Source organism: Gadus chalcogrammus, chromosome 10 (assembly GCF_026213295.1).
Source record: "Gadus chalcogrammus isolate NIFS_2021 chromosome 10, NIFS_Gcha_1.0, whole genome shotgun sequence".
In the NCBI taxonomy this organism is placed as follows: Eukaryota; Metazoa; Chordata; class Actinopteri; order Gadiformes; family Gadidae; genus Gadus; species Gadus chalcogrammus.
In genome coordinates, this window is record NC_079421.1 from 8,814,842 (window position 1) to 8,842,457 (window position 27,616).

Below are 27,616 nucleotides of genomic sequence, written 5' to 3' on the forward strand. Positions count from 1 at the left end.
CCCAGCCCTAGGTGAAATTAGGATAGATAAAATCCTTATATTCTGCAGTACACTGCAACAACCTGTCCTCAAAGAGTGATGATAGAGATCAGAGCGACAGTGAAATAGAATCAGGGGATCAACGAGAACTTTGATCTGTGATCCAACTCTGATCTGCTGCAACCCGACAGAAAAGGCCCCAAACAGTGTTGACGTATCCAAGAAGGTTATTTAAAAGCCTTAACTTCTTCAAATAAAACAATTTAAAAAAGGTCCCAGGCTAACCCCTGGGCTCCACACATCTCGGAAGGCTGTGAGGGTTCTGGTCAGAGCGTGTCTTCGATTTAAAGGATTAGGGCACTGGTAATCATTACGACTGATTACTTAAAGGAGGAAAACATAAAAGCACTTCCAAAACAGAAAAATAATATATATAAAACATAATAAAACACAACCATTCCTATTGTAAACATGGACAATCCATTAGCAGAGGCTAGCATATTTAAGATTGTGTGTGTGTGTGTGTGTGTGTGTGTGTGTGTGTGTGTGTGTGTGTGTGTGTGTGTGTGTGTGTGTGTGTGTGTGTGTGTGTGTGTGTGTGTGTGTGTGTGTGTGTGTGTGAGTGTGTGTGAGTGTGTGTGTTAGACTCACCGTACTCTTCTCTAAGGTGGTCAGGAATGTGGGGTTCAAACCCTTCCTTCTCTGGAACTTCCTCAAAGTCATCCTCATCCTCCTCTTCATCATCCTCCTCAACGTCTGCAGTGGCCCGAGTCTGAAGACAGAAGAAGTGTGGGGCAGACAACATCTGATCATCTTATTGATCCCAGGGGGGAATCAATCACACTGAGTTGGGGGAGCGACCGTTAATCCAGTGTCACAAAAATAATAATTATACATAACAATAATAAATTATTTTACTTTTTTAAAGTCATAATTTGTTCAAACAGTTGGCCTGATTTGTTTGATCATTTATTATCCTCCTTTAAACAACCCACAAGTATATTTTTCACTCTCCTGCACACTCTTTAGTATATAGGCTATATAGTATATATTAGAGCTGTCAAGCGATTAAAATATTTAATCGTGATTAATCGCATTAATGTCATAGTTAACTCTAATTAATCGCGATTAATCACAAATTATTTTTCTATGCTAAATATCCCTTGATTTTTTTGTCCCATAATTCTTCTCATTTTAATTCTCTTATCAACATGGTGCATCGGCTTGCCTTGTGCAAATGATTTTTTATTGATAACAACATTGGCATATACACTGATCAAAACAGGACGATACAAAAAAAGAGCCTATAGTGCAATTAAACGACTGCTTTGAACAAATGTCATTTGAACATAGCAGTCAGGCTACTGCTTCTTTGTTTTGAGCCAAAGAAAAAAAAAAAATATATATCTATATTATTTTTTATAAAATAATTGCGATAATCGCGCGATAACATTTTTAACGCCGTTAAATTTGGTTTGCGTTAACGCCGTTAATAACGCGTTTAACTGACAGCTCTAGTATATATATGATATGTATATATTGTATTGTATATATACTATATATATATTTATACAACGGGTGGCTTATATCCAGCGATCTCATTGGTTCCTAACTGTTGTATAATGAGTGTATACATAACTGCTATGACGCCCAATTTTGCCCCCATTTTGTGAAAGTCATCACTCCGCGCCTGGAAGTAGAAACGGTTACAAACCATAAAAGTAGTTGTATTAAAGCAATAGCGCAGTTCACTGAAGCCTAAAAATATGTTGAATGATGGAGAGGGTGTAAATGTTGTTACTCCGGGAGTGAGCAAGGTGATGGAGACTAACGAAAGCTTAGGCACACGGTGAGTGAACTGCTCCATAGGATATATTGCCGGCGAACCGCTCTAGCCGAGCCTTCTCTCGGAGGGACGCTAAAGAGTGTTGCATAGCGACCGTCGTGCATTTTGAAGGCAGCCAGGAGGGACTACTTTTTTGTATTCTTTAATAAAACAGCTATTTTGACTTTTGACAGTGGTATAATGAGCACATACCACAGCCTGTCGCGATCTATTGCTTGAATATATATTATATAGCTTACACTATATATATAGTGGGTTGACATTGCTCGATCAAAACTGAAAAAATCCACAGGCAAACAGAAGGCCCCATGGACTAACAACCTGTCGGTTAAACTGCATGAAAAATAATGTAGGAGATCAGAAAGGAAATGGCGCAAATCCAAACTCAACACTGACTATCAAATCCATAAAGAGACATTATACAAATACAACTCCGTAATTTGTAAAGCAAGACAATCTTATTTCTCGAATATCATCAAGTTTACGAATCCCTCCCCTCATCTTGCACCTGAGCTACTCTCAGTTGATAAATGCAATGAATTTGCATCTTTTTTTACAAGCAAAGTAAAGAACATTAGACAGCAGATTTTATTCACATCGCATAGGATTACTCATAATGAACCACTAACTGCTCCCAGTAATGTCCAACACTACGCATGTCTAATTTCAGCCCTATTGACTTTGACACTCTGGAAAAAAACTGCACGAAACCAAAGTTCTTCTACGTCTGACTTCTTCAAATCCGTGCCTTACCTAATAGCAACTGATGTGCTTTTGATAATCAATACTTCATTACTGACCGGCATATTTCCCAAGTCCTTTAAAATGGCCACTACTTAAAAAGAACCATCAGGATGGGTCTGTCCTCCAACTACAGGCCCATATCAAACTTACCTTTTATCTGCAAAACTATTGAAAAAATTGTCTTTAATCAAGTGTCTGCTTTCCTGACTTCCACTTGCTGCTTTGATCTCAACCAGTCAGGTTTTAGGCATTATCATGGCACTGAAACAGCCCTCATAAAAGTAGTAAATGATATTAGGCTGAACAATGACTCTGGCAGAACCACAGTTCTGATGCTGTTGGATCTCAGTGCAGCTTTTGATTCCGTTGACCACAGCATACTACTGCATAGACTTGAGCACTGTGTGGGCCTCTATGGCATTGTCATCAGCTGGCTTAGGTCCTATTTAGAGCATAGAATGGAATTCTTTTGTGTCTATTTGAAATTTTACCGCAACACCTACGCCCTTTAAAGGCCCACTATGCAACTTTTTTTGCCAAAATTACATTAATTATGCAGGTTGAGAGTTATTCTGATGGTCCTGCATCCATTTCTGGGTCGTTTGGTGGGTGTGTCATTGCCCCATGTCGCCTCTCCAAGGAAAAAGCGCAGATGCAACTTGCTCTGTTCGGACCGACACAATCCGGATGTGACGCAGCGGAAGTATCCAATCGCGCCTCGAAAATGTAGTCAGATTGTAGTTTCGAAAATGCTTTACGGCACACCAGACACACCCCCAAACATGGCACAGGCTAGATATAAACAGCCAGTTGTGAGGCAATTGTTGCATTCATCATGGATCAATCGACTGATAAGGGACCCAAGAGGCGACTGTCGGTGGAACAAAAGAAGAATAAAAAGAAGTTGGACCTGAAAAGGGGAACTATGCAACTTTTTTGGCTTGATTTACCTTAATATAACAGGCATTGCGATGGTTCTATTATACATTTTTGTTCGATTGTTCGTTGTTTCGACTCCCCCTTGCGCATCTTGGCGGAGAAAGGGAATAGGTTTCTGCCGGCGACCCGCCGCCCACTCTACGAATTGCTTTACAGCACAGACCCCCAAACACGGAACCGGCTCGATATAAACATATAAACACAAGTAACTAAGGGATTGTTACATTCATCATAGATCAGCCGACTAGAAAAGAGAGAAACCCAATGTTGGAGGAACAGAAGAAGAGAAAAGGGAGACTGACCGACAGAGAGGCCAGACACGAGTAAACGTTGGGCAAGCTTTTCAGGAATAGCGTGAACTGAAAGAAAAAGACTGCAAATCAGACGCCGACTTGGCCGTGTTGCTTTTGAAATTGAAAGTACCCGTTGGTGAACTTTGTCTTCGTGGTATTCTTGATGTTGATAGTCTCTGTACAAATGTGTTTGCTCAACCATTTTGTTGTGAGCCCTGTAAAACTGTGTTTTCTCGACCGTTTTGTTGTGAGCCCTGTATGATTCCTTTCCTTTGTTTCCACGGGTGTTTTCTACACGCTGTGTAGAGAAAAGTGCGTGCCAAACCAAGAAAACGGCGAAGAAATGCCCGATCTTGCATAGTGGGCCTTTAACTGCAATGTACCTCGGGTTCGATCCTCGGGCCGCTTTTGTCTAATCCAGTGGTTCCCAACCTGGGGTCCGCGCCCCCCAGTAGGGGGCGCCAGAGATCGCAAGGGGGGCGCACAAGTGTGTCTGCGCTGAGGTTGTGACTTGTGAAAAAAAAAAAATCCACATTAAATGTATAAAACCGCAATAACATCCAATTGGATAATCGAAACGATGTTTAATGCCAGTTAAAACATATCATTGGTCCGAATTTAAATTCATAATTATGTGACCTCTGAACTTGCGTAAGCAACCTTCCGGTCAGCTCGTGGGTGGCGGGCAATGCTGATTGTTTCCCTCATTAGTCAGCCTCACTTTACACTAGGGATGCAAATTATCGAGTAATTAATTAATCGATAGTTGTTTCATCTTATCGATCGATGATCGATTAATTGATAAGCGGCAGAAGCTGAATTTCCTTCTGAATGTGACACATTTAGGTGGTAATTCAACGAAGTCGTTTAGTTGTTGTACTTTAAAATACATTTACATTTAGGGCATTTAGCAGACGCTTTTATCCAAAGCGACTTACAAGTACATTTGTCAAAAATACTACAAAAGAAATCGTTCCCTATTCCCTATATAGTGTACATGATATAGTGCACTATATAGGGAATAAGGAACGAGAATTCGGACACTACGCTGAACATTTCTAAACGTCATTTGCGTAAGTAAATGCGCCGGGTATTTGTATGACGCAGACAGATGCGCCCACATCAAGTAAACAAACCGGGCACTCACGACGAAAGCTGGAGGTTGTATTGATGTTGAATGTTACATTTCCTTGTTTAATTAATTTTGAATGTTAAATATTCTATGTTAAATCCCAAATAAATTGTTGACATTTCTAAACGAATGCCGGAGACTCCATCATTAAATGTTTTATTTTTCGCGGTTATTCGGCTTCTTCTTCTCCCCTGGAAAAATACAACCGCATTGCATTGTGGTATACGGGAGTAACATGTAGGGAACATCGTATGTACCCTATTTTAAGTCCACTATATAGTGCCCTATATAGTTGTTGTACACTATATAGTGCCCTATATAGTGGACCACTGAGAATTCAAACACCCTAGAAAATGGCGTGCATCCTATTTAGTGCACTACATCCATTATAGGGAACGATTTCGAACACAGCTAGTGTCCCGCTTTTCGTTTGTCTTGTTCTGCTTCGCTTGTGTTCCCGCGTGTGCGTCAAGTACGTCTGGCGTCAAGCGCCCTCTGGTGGACGGTTGGGGAATTACGGGTTAAAAATGCGATTAATTGCAAGTAATTTATTTTAATCGAGTAATCTCTTATCGACAATTAATCGATAATCGATTAATTGTTTGCATCCCTAATAGGGATGCAAATTATCGAGTAATTCATTAATCGATAGTTGTTTCATCTTATCGATCGATGATCGATTAATTGATAAGCGGCAATTCTTCTGAGAAGCTGAATTTCCTTCTGAATGTGACACATTTAGGTGGTAATTCAACGAAGTCGTTTAGTTGTTGTACTTTAAAATACATTTACATTTAGGGCATTTCGCAGACGCTTTTATCCGAAGCGACTTACAAGTACATTTGTCAAAAATACTACAAAAGAAATCGTTCCCTATTCCCTATATAGGGAATAAGGAACGAGAATTCGGACACTACGCTGAACATTTCTAAACGTCATTTGCGTCAGTAAATGCGCCGGGTATTTGTATGACGCAGACAGATGCGCCCACATCAAGTAAACAAACCGGGCACTCACGACGAAAGCTGGAGGTTGTATTGATGTTGAATGTTACATTTCCTTGTTTAATTAATTTTGAATGTTAAATATTCTATGTTAAATCCCAAATAAATTGTTGACATTTCTAAACGAATGCCGGAGACTCCATCATTAAATGTATTATTTTTCGCGGTTATTCGGCTTCTTCTTCTCCCCTGGAAAAATACAACCGCATTGCATTGTGGTATACGGGAGTAACATGTAGGGAACATCGTATGTACCCTATTTTAAGTCCACTATATAGTGCCCTATATAGTGGACCACTGAGAATTCGAACACCCTAGAAAATGGCGTGCATCCTATTTAGTGCACTACATCCATGATAGGGAACGATTTCGAACACAGCTAGTGTCCCGCTTTTCGTTTGTCTTGTTCTGCTTCGCTTGTGTTCCCGCGTGTGCGTCAAGTACGTCTGGCGTCAAGTCCCCCGGGACCCATGGATAGTGAGTTTAGTGCGTCCTTTCAGATTTTAATGCGTCTGCGACGCAGGACGCGTACCTAGCAACATCACTGGGCTATGTTAAGATTCAAGATTCAAGATTGAAGATGCTTTATTTATCCCGGGGGAAATTATTGTGCAACAGTTACAATACAAAGGTGGAAAAGTAATACAGGGTTAGAGTCAAAATAGATAAAATAGATGGAAGTAAAATAAGTACAAACTAAATAAGTGAAAAGGAGCGATTAGATAAAAGTGGTATTAGTGGTAAAAGTGGTAAAGTGATAAATAAATATTATAGAAGCAATTGTTGGCAGCATAAATTAACTAAAGTGATTAAATAAATAAATTGGGTAAAAATAATTAAATAAATAAATAAAGTGACATTGGTCTCAGGGCATAGTGTCTCCACGGGCCCTTCTGCAGCCGGAGGTAGTTGCATTAAACAGTCTGATGGCCACAGGAAGAAAAGACTTCCTCTGGCGTTCTGTGTTACACCGGGGGAGGATGAGTCTGTTGCTGAAGGTGCTTCTGCTCGAGGTCAGCACCTGGTGGAGAGGGTGAGCATTGTTGTCCAGGATATTGTGCAGTATACACAGCATCCTCCTCTCAGACACCACCACCAAAGAGTCCAGCTGGACCCCCAGGATGGAGCCAGCCTTCCTGATGATCCTACTGATCTTCCTGGCATCTGCTGCCCTCAGCCTGCTGCCCCAGCACACAACTGCAAAAAAGATGGCACTGGCTATCATCGACTGGTAGAACATCCTCAGCATGATGTTACATACTTTGAAGGACCGGAGCTTCCTCAAGAAATAGAGTCGACTCTGGCCCTTCTTGTAAACAGCCTCGGTGTTCTTGGCCCAGTCCAGTTTGTTATCCAGGTATACTCCAAGGTATTTGTAATCCTGGACAACATCCACAGTCACACCGTTGATGGAGATTGGTGTAGGGGCAGATTTCCTCCTGCGGAAATCCACCACCAGCTCCTTAGTCTTGGTGGGGTTGATAAGCAGATGGTTAGTTGCACACCACTTGATAAAGGAGTCCACAACGCTCCTGTACTCCTCCTCCTTCCCCTCACTAACACAGCCAACAATTGCAGAGTCATCCGCAAACTTCTGCAGGTGGCAGGACTCAAGAGAGGAACTGAAAGTCTGAGGTGTACAGGGAGAACAGAAAGGGGGAAAGAACAGTTCCCTGAGGAGCCCCAGTGCTGCTGACCACAGTATCAGACACACCGTCCTGCAGTCTGACATACTGCGGTCGACCTGTCAAATAGTCTGTAATCCAGGAAACCAGGGGAGGGTCCACCTGCATCGCCGTCAGCTTACTGCCCAGCAGAGCAGGCCGGATGGTGTTGAACGCACTGGAGAAGTCCAAGAACAGGATTCTCACAGTGCTTCCCGGACTGTCCAGGTGGGCGCAGGCACGGTGGAGCAGAAAGATGATGGCGTCCTCCACACCTAGTCTCGGCTGGTAAGCAAACTGAAGAGGGTCCAATGATGAGCTGGCCAAGGGCCGAAGAAGTGACAGGACCAGCCTCTCCAGTGACTTCATCAGGTGAGACGTCAGTGCCACCGGTCTGTAGTCGTTGAGGATGCTGGGACGCGCCTTCTTCGGTACAGGTACCAGGCAGGATGTCTTCCACAGTACAGGGACCCTCTCCAGACTCAGGCTCAGGTTGAAGATGTGCTGCAGAACTCCACTCAGCTGGGTTGCACATGTTTTGAGGACCCTTGGGCTGACACCGTCGGGTCCTGCTGCCTTGCCAGGGCGGAGTCTGCACAGCTCCTTCCTCACCTGCTCTGCAGTGAAGGTCTGTCTGCCGTGTGTGTTGAAGGGTGTGGGGGGAGGTGATGGTGGGGGGGAGAGAACAGGTAGGGTGTAGTCAGGAAGGAATGGAGGGTGGGCAGCAGGGCTGGAGGTTTGGAGGTGGATGGTTGTAGAGGAGCTGGGGGAGGGGTAGTCCGGAGCCCTCTCATCAAACCTATTGAAAAACAGGTTCAACTCGTTGGCTCGTTCAGTACCACCTCCTATTGTTTGGCTGCCCGATGGTTTGTAGCCAGTGATGCTCCTCATGCCGCTCCACACGTCCTTCAGGTTGTTCTGCTGGAGTTTGCGCTCCAACTTCATCCTGTAGCTGTCCTTACCCTGTTGGATCTTCTCCTTAAGCTTCCTCTGTACCCGCCTCATCTGCTCCCTGTCCCTATCTCTGAAGGCCCTCTTCTTCTCATTCAGCAGGACCTTGATGTCTCTGGTGACCCACGGCTTGTTATTGGGGAAACAGCGTACAGTCACTGTGGGAACAACACTGTCCACTCAGAAGTTGATGTACCCAGTTATGCAGTCCGTGAGATCATCAAGGTCCTGTCCATGTGAATCACAGAGCAACTCCCAGTCTGTTAGTTCAAAGCAGCCCTGCAAAGCTTCATCGGTCTCCTGTGACCATCTCCTCACAGTCCTGGTGGTCACAGGTCGCCGCTGGACTTGGGGCTTATACAGGGGCTGTAGGTGGATGAGGTTGTGGTCTGATTTTCCAAGAGGAGGCAGGGCAGTGGAGCTGTAAGCATCCTTAACATTTGCGTACAGCAGGTCAAGTGTCTTGTTTTCCCTGGTAGGACAGTCAACAAACTGCTTGAAAGTGGGCAGTGTTGCAGCCAGAGTGATGTGATTGAAGTCCCCAGATATCGCGATGAATGCGTCAGGGTGCCGTGTCTGAAGTCCCGCGACGACGGTGTGGATGACGTCACTCGCGTCCACCGTGTTTGCAGTCGGAGGAATGTAAACAACCAGGAATATCACATGTGAGAACTCCCTCGGCAGATAATATGGCCGCAGACTCACGGCAAGCAGTTCAATGTCCGGGCTGCACACTCTCTCCTTCACCGTGACGTGACCAGGATGACACCACTTGTTGTTAATAAGAATAGCAAGTCTGCCCCCTTTCCTCTTGCCACTCTCTGTGATTCCTGTCCGCCCGAACAGTCTGAAAGCCGTCCACAGTAACATTAACGTCCGGAATGTCCTCATGGAGCCACGTCTCCGTGAAACACAGCACACTGCTCTCACGATACACCCGCTGAGTCCTCACCAAGCCTGCCAGCTCGTCCGTCTTATTAGCCAATGACCTCACATTCCCCATGGTGATGGAAGGGAGAGATGGTTTATATCTCCGCTTCTTTTCTCGATGTTTACGTCCAGCCTTACATCCCCTGAACTTCCTCCTCAGTACTCTGGGGATTTCAGGTCTCTCCCGCATCAGCGCCGATGGTTGTAGCGACAACAGCTGATCTCGGGTGTAAACAATAGATACGCCGCATTGTTGCACCCCAACGGAGACGCGGAAAAAAAAACGGTAATTTAAGCACATTGGGATACCTTTCCGTGTATGAAATGGGCAATATAAATAAAACTTGACTTGACAAGGTTATCACTGCCTTCTCCCGCATAAAATAGCAGCGGAGAGCCTTCAGGTTTTAGGTCATCGTCACAAAACATTACAAATAATACCGTATTGGTCCGAATATAAGACGACCCTGATTATAAGACAACCCCCGTTTTTCAACACAAACATTTAGAAAAAAAGATTTGCAGACCACATTTGCAGAACAAAGAACATTTGCAGAACAAAGAACAAAGAACAAAAAAGAATGCCAGTAAAGGCCACGGCACTTTCAAGGCAAAATATGTACAGTATGATTCAAAATGAATATCAAGCAATAATCAAGCAACATTGTGAATATTTTTAAATAACAGAGAAAATACAGGCCACATATTTAACTAAACTTAACTAAAATTCGCCAAATTTCTCCTCCGATGTCTCTCTATCCCTCACACACGTCCTCTGCCCCGCTGTGTTCGCTCTCGCTGTCATCGCTCCCCAGCTGCTCCGCCTCCAGCAGCTCCTCCCAAAGCGCGTTTTCTCTGACGTATTCAAAAACTCTCCGGTCAACCTCACTGAAACGACCACTTTGAGGACCACGGTAGGATTTGCGCTGACTGTTGGCATCTTTGAGACGTTGTTTTGGTGCTCGCCATCTTCTTACGTTACACTCCGTGACCCCGAACTTCTTGGCAGCTTGGCAGTTGTTACTTGACTCTGCCTTATTGACGACCATTATTTAAAAATTGGCATCATAGCTCCTCCGCTGTTATTGATTGACCTGACCCACTTTTGAGCCACTTGTCTCTAAATGCCTGTCTTTAAACACCGGTAACGGTCTGGTTGTTAAGGACGCTGGACTAATTCTTCCCGGAACCAATTCCTGACGCCACCTGCGGCCGCGAATGTGTATTGACATTTAAATGGAGAGGCGAAGGTGAGAAACTGCGCTCTGAATACTAGACCCCGAATATAAGACGACCCGACTTTTTTCGGACCTATTTCGAGGGGAAAAAAGGCTGTCTAATATTCGGACCAATACGGTAAGTGGATCGACTTGTTTTTTATTCAGAAAAATACCCCAAAACACCCCTTAGGTTAGACCAGATCCACCAGGAACTGATTCTGAAGAACAACCGGCCCAGGTTCCGGAGGAACCAGAGGAACTTGAAGAAGCAAAGGAACCGGAGGAACCAGAGGAACAGGAGGAACCTGAGGTACCAGAGGAACCTGAGCCCCAGCCTTCGCTGACAAGCCCCTGAAACACTCCAAGTTGTCCCGTGGGGGAGAAGAGTTTACAAGCTGAGATTCAATCAGCCAGTTCTTGTGCTCCTTCCTAACGGGAACACGGCGTGCTGCTCCCACTGTTGGTGTGTTTGTCTGGAGCCTTTTCAGCCATTTAATCATTAGGAGGCTCAAATTACTTCCTCAAATGCTCTGTGGAAAATTCAGGCATTATCCAACACTACTAAAACAGTTTTAAATGAATAAATTTGCTATGCAATGGATGTCATGTTATGTTCAAGTGTTCAGACTGCATAACACTTCTGTCAGGAGGAGTTCTGGAGCCTTTTACTGTCCAATTCCGTCATCGACCGTCACGCTTTTGTGTGTGTGTGTGTGTGTGTGTGTGTGTGTGTGTGTGTGTGTGTGTGTGTGTGTGTGTGTGTGTGTGTGTGTGTGTGTGTGTGTGTGTGTGTGTGTGTGTGTGTGTGTGCGGTCCGAAGTGTACCAGTCCGGTGGTGATCAGCGTTATGAGAGGCTGTAGCCAGCATTCACCCTTCATCCCTTTCTGCTTCTTCCTCATTAGTGTACAACCCTCTTTGGGCCCTATCTTGCATCCGTCGCAATTGACTTAATCACTGGCGCATTTGTCGTTGCTGGTTTGCAACTGGCGCAGAGCGTTTTTTTCCCCTCCTGCGCCACCCGTCGGTAAATTAGCGAATGATCTTGCGCCCAAAGGGGCAGTTCGGCGAAAGAAAGAGGAATGTTCTGGCGCAAACGTTCCCTGGTGCTATTTTGCAGTTTCAGAAACCACTTGCGCCACAAACCAGGAAATACCTGGTTTAAAGTCAGTGGCGCGTTCTTCAGATGCTATTTTAAGGGCGCATGCATAATGTTGCTTGTGCACCTTGCGCATACACTTTACTTCTTTCATCTACCTAGCCACACATTCTTGGTAAATTATTTGGGAAAGAACAGCTGATACAGCGGTAATAAGTTGTACTTTTAAATCAATGCATCTGCAAACACCGTACAGCAAACACATATTTTCTTGACACAGACATCGTGTACATGCCCATAACTTTTAGGATTGATGAGCATTTGATCGTGAGAAAACATTGTTTCACCACGAGTGAGTGTTAAAAAGAATGAATCCTGTGTATGTGTAAAATAATTAATGAATGCGGGCGTGCATCCATCTGTTTAAACACGAGCAAACTAAACACGTAACGCATATACAGTCCATGGCAATGTATAATAACGGGGGGACACATGCATATTAGGAAAACAAGTCGATAACGATAATGCATGCAATACTGATAAGAAACAATGTTTATAATGCATTGCGTATATCATTAAATAGAACCACAGTTACCGCATATCATGTGTGTTAAGTTTTCTTTGCCGAAATGTATTTGAGGACTCAGTGTACCTTATTCCATGTGTGAAATAGGTCATATTATTTGGCCATAAACTGAGCCATTTGAAGTTTGAAATTCATGTGCATCTGTCTCATCGGAGACTGCAGACGCGCTGTCAAAATATCAACTCGTCAGATTTAAATGTGCTCATGGCTCTTAAAGGGGATGGGAGCAGGCACTCTCATTGGTTAATTGCACGTTACCCCCAAACCACACATACGGGTAATTAGGCTACTTCAGACCAACCCTTTTTAGATTTGCGCCGGGTGCAAGAGTAATTTTTGCGCCGGTAAAAAAGAGGCATCGCCATAGATCCGCCCACAAAGCTACATGCGCTTGGCGCTTCTCACTTGCGTTTCAGACCGTTAAAATAGGGCCCTTTATGTATTTGTCTCTATGGGTGTCTGAGACGTGCGAGTGTAAAGCTGTGACCACCCACCCCCACACACACACACACACACACACACACACACACAATTATAAATCCACATTTAAGTTTATAAATATGAACAAGCGCAGATACTGGCAAATATAAACTATATGATCACAAATGTTTCGTGTCCACTTTCCCATTGAGTGTGTAGTTTCATTTGTTTGCTAGGCCCGGCCAGTTGGTTCTGATCAATGACCACCAGCCCAGGACTGAACGCCTGCACAGTGAAAACCAGCCCTAACATCATCCCTTTTCTTCCTGGGCCTTTCTATGTCTTTAATTCACCTTAATTCAGCCCTGATAACATCAGGCTGCTGTCTGGTGATGTAAATTATTTTAGTCTATGCTATTTCTGATGACATGTTTCAAGCTAACCATAGTTTTGAATGGTTTCTTCACTACATAATGGACAACACCATATAAGGTTTTAATAGATTAATAGATTTTATAGATAAGTTAAAGACTATAAACATGGCCACTTTGCCATTTCCGCTTAAGCCAAGATCAGACCTGCCAACTCCTTGGTGTTTCATTGGTGTTTCAAGATATACGGCTACTCGAATCCTGAGCTACCCTGGGCGGGATTTAGTGTGAATATTCATTACGGAGGTTGTAGAACACAATACAATGGAAAGATTTCTACTGACAGACTTCGATGAAAAATGTAGCCCTTTATTATACAGAAATTTGCTGTTGGTGTATTAGCCTAGGACAACACCCTTACCAGATTATTTATCTAAATAGCCCAATGTTGTTAGAATTTACTAACTATATGGAAGGTCTACATTTGTGCAGTACTCGGCGTTGACTCGGTCCTAAAAATACAATATTATTGTAAATGATATCACATCAAAAAAGCGGTAGCTAAGTTAGTTGAATCAAGCAAACAAATAGCTGTTCTTGCTCCAAAAAGCTTGACTTACCTCGAATTTAACACAGGATAGTTCCTTCAAATTATGGCTGTACGGTATGGACTAAAATGTATATCACGGTGTGACGGTAACGGTAGTATATCACGGTATGTTAATTTTATCTTCTAATTTCGATATAAATGCCTCTGCAGGGGTAAAATACTGAAAAGGCAGCAAAATGCATGCAATTTTTTAAAATCTTTTCTCAAGTTACTTCCATCTCTGAAAAACACTAATGTTTAATAGTATGGATTAGTTTCTCCACTTGCTTGCGGACCTTGCCGTATAGTTTTGGCATCTCAATTTGGCTGTGTGTGCGGGCATGTAACGCGTACCTGGGATCGAGTGATTTGACCATCTCTTTAAAGCCCTTTCTATCGACATTTTAAAAGGGAACCATGTCCTTAGACAGGTAAACAGTGACAGCGTTTGTTATCTCGTTCCACTGCTGGTATTTTGACGTAAGGACTGGCTTTAAAAATGCCTGCGGAAGCAATGTCTGATTGCAGAGACAGCTTCACGCTACCAGCGTCTGTCTCGTACGGTCAGTGTGGAATGAGAGCTTGTGAAGGGACTATTGCGCAAGCAATAGTCCCTTCACAAGCCTTCACAATGCGTGCTTGCGCTACTGCCTTCTAGCATACTGAGAAGGCAGTAGCGCTGACAAATCTGTCCCTGGGAAAAGTAACGTGTCGCCGAATTGAAAAATGAACTATGTTTCGTTACCATATTTTCAGTAGTTGAGCGTAACTTTACTTTTCACATGAAAAAGTAGTTAGGTTACTGTATTAACTCGTTACTAACTTTGTTACGCGTTACACACAACACTGTCTACCGGTCACATCGGTCTCACGGCAACATCAAAATCCATACCGTAGCGCAAATTCAAACTGGTCTACCTTCTATACCGGCGTTTATACCGTAGGCCTACACCCCTACTTCAAATTGACGTTAAAAGGGCAACTTCACCCATTTCACTTAAGCTTTGTATCGTTAGAAACCTACTCATATTTTTGAATGGTCGAGCATCATTCCCTTATTTTCTGGAGAGACTGGAGAGATCTGTATCGATCTCCAACACTTCCTGTTTACAATGACGCAATATGACGATTTTTGCGTACAAGAAAATAGGAAGTGTAAGAGGGGATAATTCTCGTAAGACTACAACCACTAGTCCCACCCCCCTCTAGGGGGTCGGACCCACTGACGCTACAGACCTATTAGAGCAGTGCCAGTGGGTGGGACTTCACCAGCAGAAACTAACATCCACAGCGTAAAGCGTAAAGCCGTTAGATTAGCTGAAGCTAAGCTAACAGAGGCTGTTGATAAAACTGAAGTACAATGGCGGAGGGTACTGGATCTGACATAGAAGATGGCACCATAAATACAAACGAGGACTACCGTATTTTCCGCACTATAAGGCGCACCGGATTATAAGGCGCACCTTTAATGAATGGCCTATTTTAGAACTGTTTACATATATAGGGCGCACCGGATTATAAGGCGCATAGAATAGAAGATACTGCAGTCAAACGTTTGACTGGGGTTGCGTTATGCATCGACTAGACCGAGCTGTGCTAAAGGGAATCTCAACAAAACAGTCAGATAGTCAAATTTTATTAAGCGTTCTGACAACTCCGTTCACTCCCATGGTAACGATGTTCAAACGTTAATGTGCATATTAACAATATCTCATCAATATCTGATCAATATCAATATCTCTTAACAATAATCTCACTTTTTCAGTTCATTCCCCGTCCACGAATCCCTCGAATTCTTCTTCTTCAGTGTCCGAATTTAACCGTTGGGCGAGTACGGCATCCAACATGCCCGGCTCCCTCTCGTCATTATCCGAGACAGCGTCGCTGCTGTTGCCTGGCAGTTCAGTGATTATTCCTGCCTTCGTGAAAGCTTGGACCACAGTTGAGACTGTTATATCAGCCCAGGCATCCACGATCCATCGGCAGATAGTGGCGTAAGTCGCCCGGCGCTGTCTCCCCGTCTTGGTGACGTGTGTTCGCCTTCTTGCAGATTTTTTGGTGAAACTGCATAAGTCTTGTCCGTTCAGCCAGCGAATCCGGTGCCCGAAACCGCACATTTCTGAAACCACCCTCGGAGGTGGTTTCAAATCTATCCGGACCTATGCGGTTTCGTGTTAGGATCCCCACCAGCTGGGGGAGGTCAGAGTTGCGTTGAATCTTTTATTTATTATTTTATTTGTATTATTTTTGTAGCTTTAAATAAAGCCCCTTGATAAATGTAATTACTAACTGTACATTAAAAAGTATTTCTGCTCAACTTAAAAGGTTGAATCTCCTCGTGACTGAATGTTTGTATACAGCGCGCAGGCTTGATGCGCTCCACTTTTTTCTGTGGAGAACCAGCGCCTTGAATATTTACTACAGCGTTTCTACAGCTCGATGTGGTTTCGAAATGACTCCGTCTTTACGGAGTGCGCCTTAGTCTTTACGAAGTGCACCTTATAGTGCGGAAAATACGGTAATTCACCAACTAATACTCTTCACTAGAAACTAGGGATGGGCATTTGAAGAAATTTTCTTGATCGAGCATCGCTAGAGTTATCGATCAATTATCGATTAATCATTAACTTTTTTCTATGTTTTTTTTCTAATGTTTTTATCAATGAAATCTTTATTCCAACAATAATGTATGGGCCAAAATTAATACAAAACAGTTAACTTGAAGACCTACAACTGTTTAACAGTTTTAAAATAATAAATACAGGCATTATAGGTTATAGGCCTATGCGGCGCTCGTAAAGTCCGAACAATGCGCCTACAGGCGCTCTTAAAGGTTTGGAAACGATTCAACAAGACTAAATCTGTAGCCTATTCCAATTACAATAAGTAGCGAACTTATCGGACAACAATAATCAAACAAAGGCAGTAGGCTAAAAGTGGGCATTAAACTGTATAACTGTTATGAAAAAAAAGGGGGGGAAAAGGCCGACATATAATGCCTGCAGCTGGCGCGCGGAAAAGGCTCGCAACAAAAAGATGAGCCACCCATTTACAAACAATTGCATGAACTAGTCTATCTAAAAGCAATACCTTATTGAACATATATAAGGCTGGACTTGTTGCTAAAATATCACAGTTTTGGCAAAATGTAACGACTCCAAGAAGCACCAAGCGGAGCGAGAGTCAACACATTAAGAAAGAAAAGAGCGACTCACATACGGTGGTGACTGTCCCTACTGTCCATAGCATACAGTAACTCCAGCCTACATATTTTTGTTTAGGAATATAAGCATGTTAACATGCTCGGGGGTCAGACGCGAACGCAGCCTTGTAACTGTCAGTCCAGCAGCAGAAAACACCCGCTCTGACGGGACCGAAGTTGCGGGGATGCAGAGGTATTGTCGCGCTAACTTTGACAGCCTGGGGAACCTTCTGCCATTCACTTTCCACCAGTCGGCAGGGTTATATTCAATTAAATGCTTCAAGACTCACAGTATGCAACACAACGTCCTTTTGATCGATAACAATATAAATTGATCGACGCATTTCTTAACGATCAATTATCGAGCATCGATTAATTATGCCCATCCCTACTAGAAACGTTGTGTGAAATGATTTTAAAGCAGTCTTGCGGTATCAGCCTAGTAGATGGAACAGCGAGGAGTCCAATAGGCGGAGATCTAGATCAGCGGGAGTGGCCAGCGAAGCTGTGCATCGTGGTGCATGGTGGGAGTTGTTGTCTTCAATCCACAAGCGCCAAAAAGTCACTTTCTGCCTTTTCTCGGCCAATTTAATTTTATTATTCGACTACATATAGGACCCAATTTCAATACATATTCATGCTTCCACCTGTGAAATGCTCCTTTAAGTCTGCGTTTCCATCAGACTCGCGCGGTAGCCAGGCGTCTCATCCAATGGCGAGCTCAGTTGGCGCTGTGTGCTTCAAGATTCCGATTGGCCTAGAGAAATGTCAATTATAAGAATGATCCAATAATTTTCCGCAATTCTGGACCCCCCCCCCCCCCCCCCCAAAAGAAAACTCTCCAGTTCTACACGATTCACGGGAATGACCAAATTGTCGCCGAAAAGCGACAAGTTTGCAGCTTTGCAAGATACTTACTTGGGTAAATTAGAACATGTAAGCGTGGCTTATTTACCATTCCGCCCACTCCCAATACAACTGTTTGCTTACATGTGTTCGAGAGATGCTTCATGAACCACCTCCAGAACGCAAGCCCGTTTACCTTGTGTCTCTGTTAGAATAAACCACGTGTTGAACATTTACCACTATCCGAGTCATACGAAGCCCAAGTCCACCATACCACAAAGGATCAAAATAGTTTTTCATCACTGGCCACAGGGCAGGGCTGTACGTCTTGTGCTTGTGGGGCTAGAATTAGCTTTCCCATGAAAGCATTCTTCTGACGGCCCAAAGCCCGGCTAAAATATGGATGCTGCTCTGGCTGCCTTTGGAAGGGGGGATGTTTGGTAATTGCTGGATGCAGAAGAAGAACGCGATTTCCTACAAAGAGAACAACATTCCCTGGGGGTTGATGTATACTATATGAACAAATATTTTCTGAAAAAATTATGAACTTAGGCAGAACATCCAGTTTTTATAGCCAAAACATGATGGAATGGTTAAGGGGAAATAAATAAACAAACAACAGTAATGTCCAGGAAGCTTTCGAACGTAACGAATGTCCCCCGGGCAAAACATTTGGGACACTAACCCTTCGCTGATTGGATTTAGACACCAACCAGCGAACACCTCACCTTGACACACACACCTATTTTCCTCTCTCTGTCTTCTCCTTTACAAGTTAAAAGGACTCTTAAAGGTGCCATGACATGCTATTTTATGGATGCTTTAATATTGGTATTAGTGGGCCACTAACAAAGACAGCCGTGGTGCAGTCACAGCCACTCCGAGCCAGTCTCACATTGAACTTCCCCAAAATATGGTGTTTTGGTGTCTGTAGATAAAATGCAAATGAGGAGGAGCGAGGCGGGTCAAGGAGGAGGGTGGGGGTGTGGCCCTGAGCAGCTTGCAGCCACGGTACCATGCGCTCTGTTTACAGTGGATGTATCGCAATGGCGAGGCGCACACAGCCTTTAGCCGTGTTCTGTAAATATTCTAGAACACACGGGAGTCCTGGAGCTCTATATCTAAATAATATCATATTATACATAGATATCTATATCATATAATAGATATTATCACGGCCAAAAGCTGTGTGAGCCGATATTCTGAATCTCAAACGACTGCGTTGGGTGCTCCGACGACCCTGGTTCTTCCACGTCCACATCAATGTGAAGTAGATTGAACCGCGACAAGGAGGAGAAAGGGATTGTTGCCGGGCAGCGCTTAGGCACCTCCGCCTCCTGCAGCGCCGAGGCGGCGGGTTCGCGGAAGCGGGTTCGCCGCCAACAATCCCTTTCTCCTCCATGTCGTGGTTCATGTTCTTGAGGAAGTCAAAGCCAAAGTTCCTTTCCCCCAATTCATTCTCAACTATGGCTGAGATAACCCCACTACGAGTCTCGTTGTAGAAATACCAGAGACAAGAGTCCGACGTGCTATGCGCCATAACACCAAAAGCAGAACGGTTATCCAAATAACAAGGAATTGTAGAGTCCTGGAGCGCTATATCTAAATAATATCATATAATACATAGATATCTATATCATATAATACATATTATCACGGCCAAAAGCTGTGTGCGCCTCCAGACGATATTATGAATCACAAATGACTTCGTCGGGTTCTGCAACGTCTCTGGTTCTTCCACTTTCACATCAATCTGAAGTAGACTGAACCGCGCGCTGCCCGCTGCCGGCTGCCCACTGCCGGGCGGTGGTGCTTCGCAGCGGAGGTGCTTCTCAACCATGGCTGAGATAACCCCCACTACAGTCTCGTTGTGGAAATACAAGAGACGTCAAATAACCGACAAGAAACACTTGCGTTACAGTGTGTGTATTCACACACACACACACACACACACACACACACACACACACACACACACACACACACACACACACACACACACACACACACACACGGCGCTCGCACGGTCGTGACTCATTGGCGGGCCAAGTCTCTGGGCGGGCCATGCAGAGTAAGGGGAGGAGCTTACTGCAGTGTGACGACATAGGAAACCACATTCCAAATCAGCACGCTTGAGCCTCCGTTTTTTTCCAAAGGCGAGCAGAACACCTAGTTCTCGTTTTACACCGAACGCAAGTTTTAGCCACTTGGGGACCATAGGCAGGCTAGGGGAACTCATATTTATGTTAGAAAACCTCCTAAAGTGAGATTTTCATGCCATGGCACCTTTAAGAACTAAAATAAATGATCTAGAAAGATCTAAGGGGCCAAATAAAAAAAAATCCTGAATCTTTCTTTTTCTCAGCAGGTTTGATGGTTGTGTGTTTAAAAACTAATGAGTGAACTAATGAGTCCTCTTTCCTGTGGTTCACCCAGCCGTTACAGAGTGTGAGAAAAGGTCTCAATAGCTTGATTCGTTATTATCTGTTCAATCCATTAACTTGATAGACCTTATTAAAAGGCTAGGCCTAATGAAGGTTTAGAAATAAGTGCATAATAAGTAACACAGTGATTTAAATGTGATGATATTTGTTTGCAAAACAAAATATCTGTTGAAAAAGGACTTATTTTTGTGTCATTGCCTCAAGACCAGCACGTCAGCAGACACACCTTCAGGGGGTATAGAGAAAAAATCATAGCAGCTACAATGCACTTTGTATCAGATATATGACATATGACAGTTCCTACAATGCATTATGTGGGAGCTGGTGGGAGCTGAATAAAAAGCACTATAACGTTGTTTTTTTATATTTAACATTATATATATATATATATATATATATATATATATATATAGGATATGCTTATTTAAATATATAAATGACCCGTTGATAAATTTAAAAGTGACAGAGCTTTTTGGTCCAGCAAATCGACAGCTCGCCTGTTTACTGGGATCTGTTTAGTCTTTAAGCCTCCAATATGGCAGAGACGTGGGGGACGTGGGGCTTTAGTGGGGTATTTTGGGGTATTTTTATACTGCTTATACTGCTTTCAAATTTCACCACTAGACCCACCGCCAATTGCAGAATTACTTACCAGCTTAAGATAGCTTCATTAGGGAGCGTGAACACCCAATATCTATCCAACTTTAACTCAGTTTGAAAATATCAATATGTGATCGAAAAATCTAAGTTGTGACTTATAGTTGTGGTGATTTATGTCCTTGTATTGCGTACAATCAAGTCAGTTAAATTGAACATGCATACAGCTCAAACAGATCCATTTGCAATAATGGTCCAGATAGTTGCAGCACTTTCCCATCAAGGTTTCCATTCCGCTTTGAGGGTCCAGCCCCATATATTTGTATCCTCTATTTTGGACTCTTAATGGTACTGACACATCAAACCGACTTCGAAGAACTAGCCTAGATGAAGGCCGACTGTTGCGTTGCATTGCCATTCAAGACCTAGGGCTTCGGATTTATACAAACAGGAACCAAAGCAGTGCTTCCCTACCATTTCACACCACGCTCGCTCAGACAGCTTCATGATATTGCTACTTCCAATCGTGAATATGTGAAGATGATGAATGATCAGAGGTGGAAAACGTGTCAATCTTTATGTGCGGGCCTCACGACCAAGTCTTTTTCTGCCTTGCTCCCTTATATATCTCTTCTCGTGCACGGATTTGCTTAAACTGACCGATCAATCCGAGGAGGGGGAGCTGCTTTACTTTCTCTAGCCATAAGTGAACTCAAATTCACAGATTCATTGTTGCCCTGGTATGAGTCATTTGTGCCACCAGTATTTTATGTCATTGGATTTTCAGAACTTATGGTTCGATTGCTCAATTAGTTGGCACCTGAGAGCAACACATTAATTTGAGGGATCATTAGCTGAAAGGTACTTTATTTGCCCTCACCAATTACTAATTTAGGGGTAAGGTGCACATAACTAATTGGAGACCAACTCCTTGATCTTGTCTCTCTTTATTCCAGGGACCCGACTACTACCCTGAGAGGCTAAGAGACACTTCCATCCTTCCATCACTTCCAACTTTAGTATAAATTGCTTGACGTTCATGATGATTTTTGTAGTTGAAATCTTAAGATTTGCCTTTTTCTTTTTTTGGAAGTAGCAATATCATGAAGCTGTTTGAGCGAGAGTTGTACATTTTGTTTTAGTTTTTCGAGAAAGACAAATATTCGAGAGCTGTACATTTTTTTTAGTTTTTCGAGAAAGACAAATATTCGAAGACAAAAGGGATAGACAGCGGGTGAGGCCCAGCAATAGAAGGTCTTTAAGGCTAAAAAGGAAAAGCTAATTATGATAAAGGGGCTCTAAGTTATGTCGTTATCACAGTGCAGGCTTGCTGATGCGGGGAGACTGGGCCTGGCAGTGATAACCAGGCAGAAGATGCACGGTACTCCGTCAATGTAACCATCTCTGCTTTACCAAAGTTGGATCCAACCTATACTACTCAGAGGGATTTTCATACTTTTACAATTCCACTTATTTTTTTCAATAATTAATATAATTATTGAAGAAATTGAATCCACCATCAAAGGATTTGAAATGTTCTTGTATAAATGATCATGGTATTTTATAAAGATAAATATCCTATGGTGAAGGCATTGTGGGTTTGGGTATTTTAACTAAGCTAGCTAGCGAACACAGCAGCAGACTAAAGACGTTACAGATGATAAGACCAGGCATGGCCCTTCACTGAGTGCAGTATAACAGTGTGTATTATATCACATTATAGTGGATGCTTTGAGCAGTGAACATATCCCAGGCCAATGTAGTGGTTTCCCCGGTGTCCTGGCCCAACCAGGCTCATTCAATCTGGCCCCCTAATAATCCTCCTGTACAATTGGCTGACTCATTAATTCCCTCACTCTCCACCTCAAGCTGGTGTGTGGTGAGCGTTCTGGCGCAGATTGGCTGCCGTGCATCACCCAAGTGGGTGCTACACACTGGTGGTGGTGAGTTAGGTCCCCCCCTTCTGTAAGCGTCATATAAATATAATGAATTATTATTATTATTATTATGTAAATAAACTGGTAACTTGAAACTGGCATTAGCTCGGGATCTCTGAATTTGTCAATGATCAACAGTTTGGTCTGGCAGGTCTGACCCACAGACCCTGAGGAGAAATATCATAAACACATACACATTACACACACACCAAAGAAATCCCAAAAAATTGTTAAATAGATGATTATTTATATTTTCTCTTTTGGTAAAAGGAGCAAATAAACAGAATAATTGAAGATAAGTTTCAATGTAAATGAAAAAGGTAAAAGTTTAAACTATTTGCTAGACGTTATTAATTTATATAGGCACATCAGCATGAAGCTCATCACAATTACCAATGCATAGCAGTGTCATTTAGATTTGAATCAATAACCGAACACTTTTCTTATCCTCATGGATTATAAAAGGCAGTCATAGCGGCGGGTTTGAACTGAACTGTGTTGGACACAGGAAGCTACCACTGGGTGTGTCGAGCAGTAGATTATCTATATTGAGGCAAGTAATGTATGATTCAGCTGGTCCTACATCAATTCCAATATGCTGGATATGACAGGAACTTTAAGATTATAATTGTGTTTCTTAAGATGAATTTGAACAGTTCCTCCCAATACTAAACTACTATATTCAATGATGACCTTTAGGTGCGAGACTAAGGTTTAATATAATCATGTCACAGTGAATGATATCCATATATTTATCTATATCAGATGATGAATTTAAAACAAGGATGAATGGATATATTTGGTATATGAAATGTATGTGTATGTATGTATGTACATGGTGCCAGTGAAGGACTATGATTCACATAATGACCAGCAGCTTTAGTGATGATAGATAGTAACAGGAAGCTGCTGAACTGAGAGGAGGCCTTTGGTTGTCTGCTTAAACATCTCATGTTCTCATAGCGCCCTCTGTTGGTACGTTGAGTGCAGTACAGTCGAGTTTCTAATGTTTTTATGCTGTTTTCTCAGAGCGTATGTGCAGCTCAAAAGGCCGATCCATACCTCCGGTCCGGATCCGGACGAAATTCGTCCATCGCCCCAAACGTTGCCTCCGAAACTACCCTTCATACCTCTGTTTGGTTTCAGCGTTGTTATGGATGTTACGCAATAAATCCTCTAGAGGGCAGTGGCTGTCGTTTCACAAATTAACGGCATCGACAATCACAAACATGACATCTGCAGAGATGATTTTGCTTTGAGTCATCCGAAATCGGCAAAAGAAATTGCAAAAAGTGTGCGGTGGCATGTGACACCCCTCACCAACCCGCAGATTATCTCCTCAAAATGTTGTTAAATGACCAGTTACAACTCATTGCCAAAGCAGGGGGACAATAAAATGAAAAGGTCAGGTATATAGTATAATATAAGTATAAAACGTTAAATACAATATATATATACATATCAGATATTATACTACTCTATCTATTTTCGCGAATGGTCTGACATTTGACTCTGTACCGCCACCTCAGTTTCCGGTGGTATTGCTCCGTTTCTCCCGGAGCACTCCGGATTCGTAAGCTCAGAGGCGATGGACCCATTGACGGACGAAACACCTCTGGGACCGGACGAAACGGTCCGTATCCGTAATTACCGTAGGGTGTGAATGGGCCTTTAGAAGTATCGCATGTGGCACACATAAAAATAGACATCAAATATGTAGAAAGGTTGTAATGTCCAACCGTGGAAAACTGTAAGTTTAAATAAAGTAAGCTTCCGCCCATCTCATACTGCTATAGAGTATGGTAAGAGCTGGTAAATCCAAACTCAAGATTCGCTTTTGAAACCATGAAACCACGTTTATTTGACGCCACTGCCAGCAAAATATTCAGGAACAGAGATGAGTGAACTTTTTCACTCAGATTCTCTCTATATCCTTTTTATTTCCTACAATATTCTCTTATAATGTGAACTAACATAACAGATTAAATGCACAGCAAACATCCTTTAACTATCAGCTTTATGTTTAACTGATCACTGTTTAATGTTATTTAATAAGGACTCACCACTTTCCGTATCCTGGTCTTGTAATCAATGTGGAGCAACTTCTCTTTCTTCAGGAGCGACTCTAAAGACATCTTCAGTCGGAGCGCTGACCTCAACAACTGCAGCTGCTCAGGGCCCGACCTGGTGAAAACCTGCATAGAGATACAGTTAGAGAGACAGTCACATGGTCACAAAGACAGTAGGAAGAGACACAGTCACATGGTTACAAAGACAGTAGTAAGAGAGACAGAAACATAGTAACATGGTTACACAGACAGTAAGAAGAGAGACAGTCACATGGTTACACAGACAGAAGTAAGAGAGACAGTAACATGGATACAGACAGTAGTAAGGGAGACAGAAACATAGAAACATGGTTACACAGACGGTAGGAAGAGAGACAGAAACATAGTAACATGGTTACACAGACAGTAGTAAGAGACGGTTACATGGTTACACAGACAGTAGGAAGAGAGACAGTGAGATGGTTACAGAGACAGGACTAAGAGAGACTGTAACATGGTTACACAGACAGTAGTAAGAGAGACAGAAACATAGTAACATGGTTACACAGACAGTAGGAAGAGAGACAGAAACATAGTAACATGGTTACACAGCGAGTAGTAATAGACGGTCACATGGTTACACAGACATTAGGAAGAGAGACAGTGACATGGTTACAGAGACAGGACTAAGAGAGACAGTAACATGGTTACACAGACAGTAGTAAGAGAGATAGTAACATGGTTACACAGACAGTAGTAAGAGACAGAAACATAGTAACATGGTTACACAGACCGTAGGTAGAGAGACAGTCACATGGTTACACAGACAGTAGGCAGAGAGACAGTCACAGGGTTATAGAGACAGGACTAAGAGAGACAGTAACATGGTTACACAGATAGTAGTAGGAGACAGAAACATAGTAACATGGTTACACAGACAGTAGGAAGAGAGACAGTCACATGGTTACAAAGACAGTAGGAAGAGAGACAGACACATGGTTACAATGAAAGTAGGAAGAGAGACACAAGCATAGTAACATGGTTACACATACAGTAGTAAGAGAGACAGTAACATGGTTAAAAAGACAGTAGTAAGAGAGACAGTCACATGGTTACACAGACAGTAGGCAGAGAGACAGTCACAGGGTTATAGAGACAGGACTAAGAGAGACAGTAACATGGTTACACAGACAGTAGTAAGAGAGACAGTACCATGGTTACACAGATAGTAGTAGGAGACAGAAACATAGTAACATGGTTACACAGACAGTAGGAAGAGAGACAGTCACATGGTTACAAAGACAGTAGGAAGAGAGACAGACACATGGTTACAATGAAAGTAGGAAGAGAGACACAAGCATAGTAACATGGTTACACATACAGTAGTAAGAGAGACAGTAACATGGTTAAAAAGACAGTAGTAAGAGAAACAGTCACATGGTTACACAGACAGTAGTAAGAGAGACAGTAACATGGGAACACAGACAGTAGTAAGAGACAGTAACATGGTTACACAGACAGTAGTTGATATAGACTGTTACAAAGCTACAGCGAGGCAGTGAGTGAGTGAGTGAGTAATTGAATAGGAGTGTGTACTTACTTGTACCCAGCTCTTTACGGCTGGCAGGTGTTTTGTGGTGATCAAGTGATGGAGTTCAATTAATGTGGAAACCACAGCTTCGTTATCGTCTGTCTCTTTAACCTGGACGTCTAAGAGAGGGAAGGAGAGGAGTACACTATAATGCATCGTAAGATCTAAATCAAATTGTCAAATTGTATTCATATTAATGCATTGGGTGCAATCACAAATGTATTTGGAAAGATGAATTGTGATTAGAATATAATTCTAATACAATTTTGATTATATTATAATACATGATACACACCAGACTCTACATTGATGTTCAGAGTGTACGAATGAGATATGAGACCAGAGTTTCTAATGAAAACATCCTCATAAGAAACATCATTCATCCAAGTCTCCTCCTCATCTCTGTCAACCTCCTTTTCCTCTTGTTTCATTCTAAGCTCCTCTCTTCCTTCCAATTCCACCGTCTCAAATGTCTCTAGTGAAGGTTTTTCTTCCATCCTAGCATCCAGACATTTCTTCTCATCTTCCTCTTGTCTCCTTTCATTGTTCCCTCCATTCTTCTCCTTCCCTATTGCTTCCTCCGCTGTGAGGCTGGACCCAGGCCGGTGCTCCTCAGAAAGCTGTCTGCTGGCCGGCCCCCGGCCCCCCGGGGCTGTATCTCCCAGGGTCCGGCTGTCAGGGACTGGAGCCGTTTGGTCCGAGAGGCCGAACTCATCAGGGAGCAGCAACTTCAGACACGACTTCATCTCCGTTACAGTCGTCTCAATTTCCTGGTGGGACTCTGAAGATCACAGAAGAAGGATTGGACTCTGTTATGTGGGGCAGCTGTGTCTCAATGGCGTTCAAACAGGAACTCTCTTAGGGAGCTAGTCTCAGCCTCCTCCACTCATTCTTACTGCATCAATCTGTGACTTGTCTTGAACATCTGATACATAGAGCAAGCTCAGCCATGCAGTCTCCAACAAACTGTAGATACCATTCTCATTGGCTGTCAGAAAAGGTCTGTAGTTCTAAAAATACTCTCTGAAAACACCTTTTCCTAGCAATTGTCAGTAAGAGGTGTACTTGCAAGTAGGTGTTTCATGACACAGTTAATCAGCACTGGGTTCCACCTGCTCTGTATGGTAAGGATGGCTCTCTAACATGACACTTGTAAATTGGCGTTTGCCTATCCAGATTCAGACTA

The 27,616-nt window shown here is 43.0% G+C and overlaps 1 protein-coding gene across 2 annotated transcripts in view; it reads right to left on the reverse strand.

Moving 5' to 3' along the window:
* The window catches only part of uvssa (UV-stimulated scaffold protein A), a 101,408-nt gene that overhangs the window by 64,572 nt on the left and 9,220 nt on the right, over nucleotides 1–27,616 (reverse strand). Inside the window, exons 6-9 of one of the 2 annotated variants that reach the window (XM_056600274.1) lie at nucleotides 26,726–27,211; nucleotides 26,440–26,549; nucleotides 24,855–24,986; nucleotides 631–751 (exon numbers count right to left, since the gene is read on the reverse strand). In XM_056600274.1, the coding sequence (XP_056456249.1) occupies nucleotides 631–751; nucleotides 24,855–24,986; nucleotides 26,440–26,549; nucleotides 26,726–27,211 (849 nt within the window). The remainder of the gene's footprint in view (nucleotides 1–630; nucleotides 752–24,854; nucleotides 24,987–26,439; nucleotides 26,550–26,725; nucleotides 27,212–27,616) is intronic. The other variant, XM_056600275.1, reaches the window with a different exon arrangement.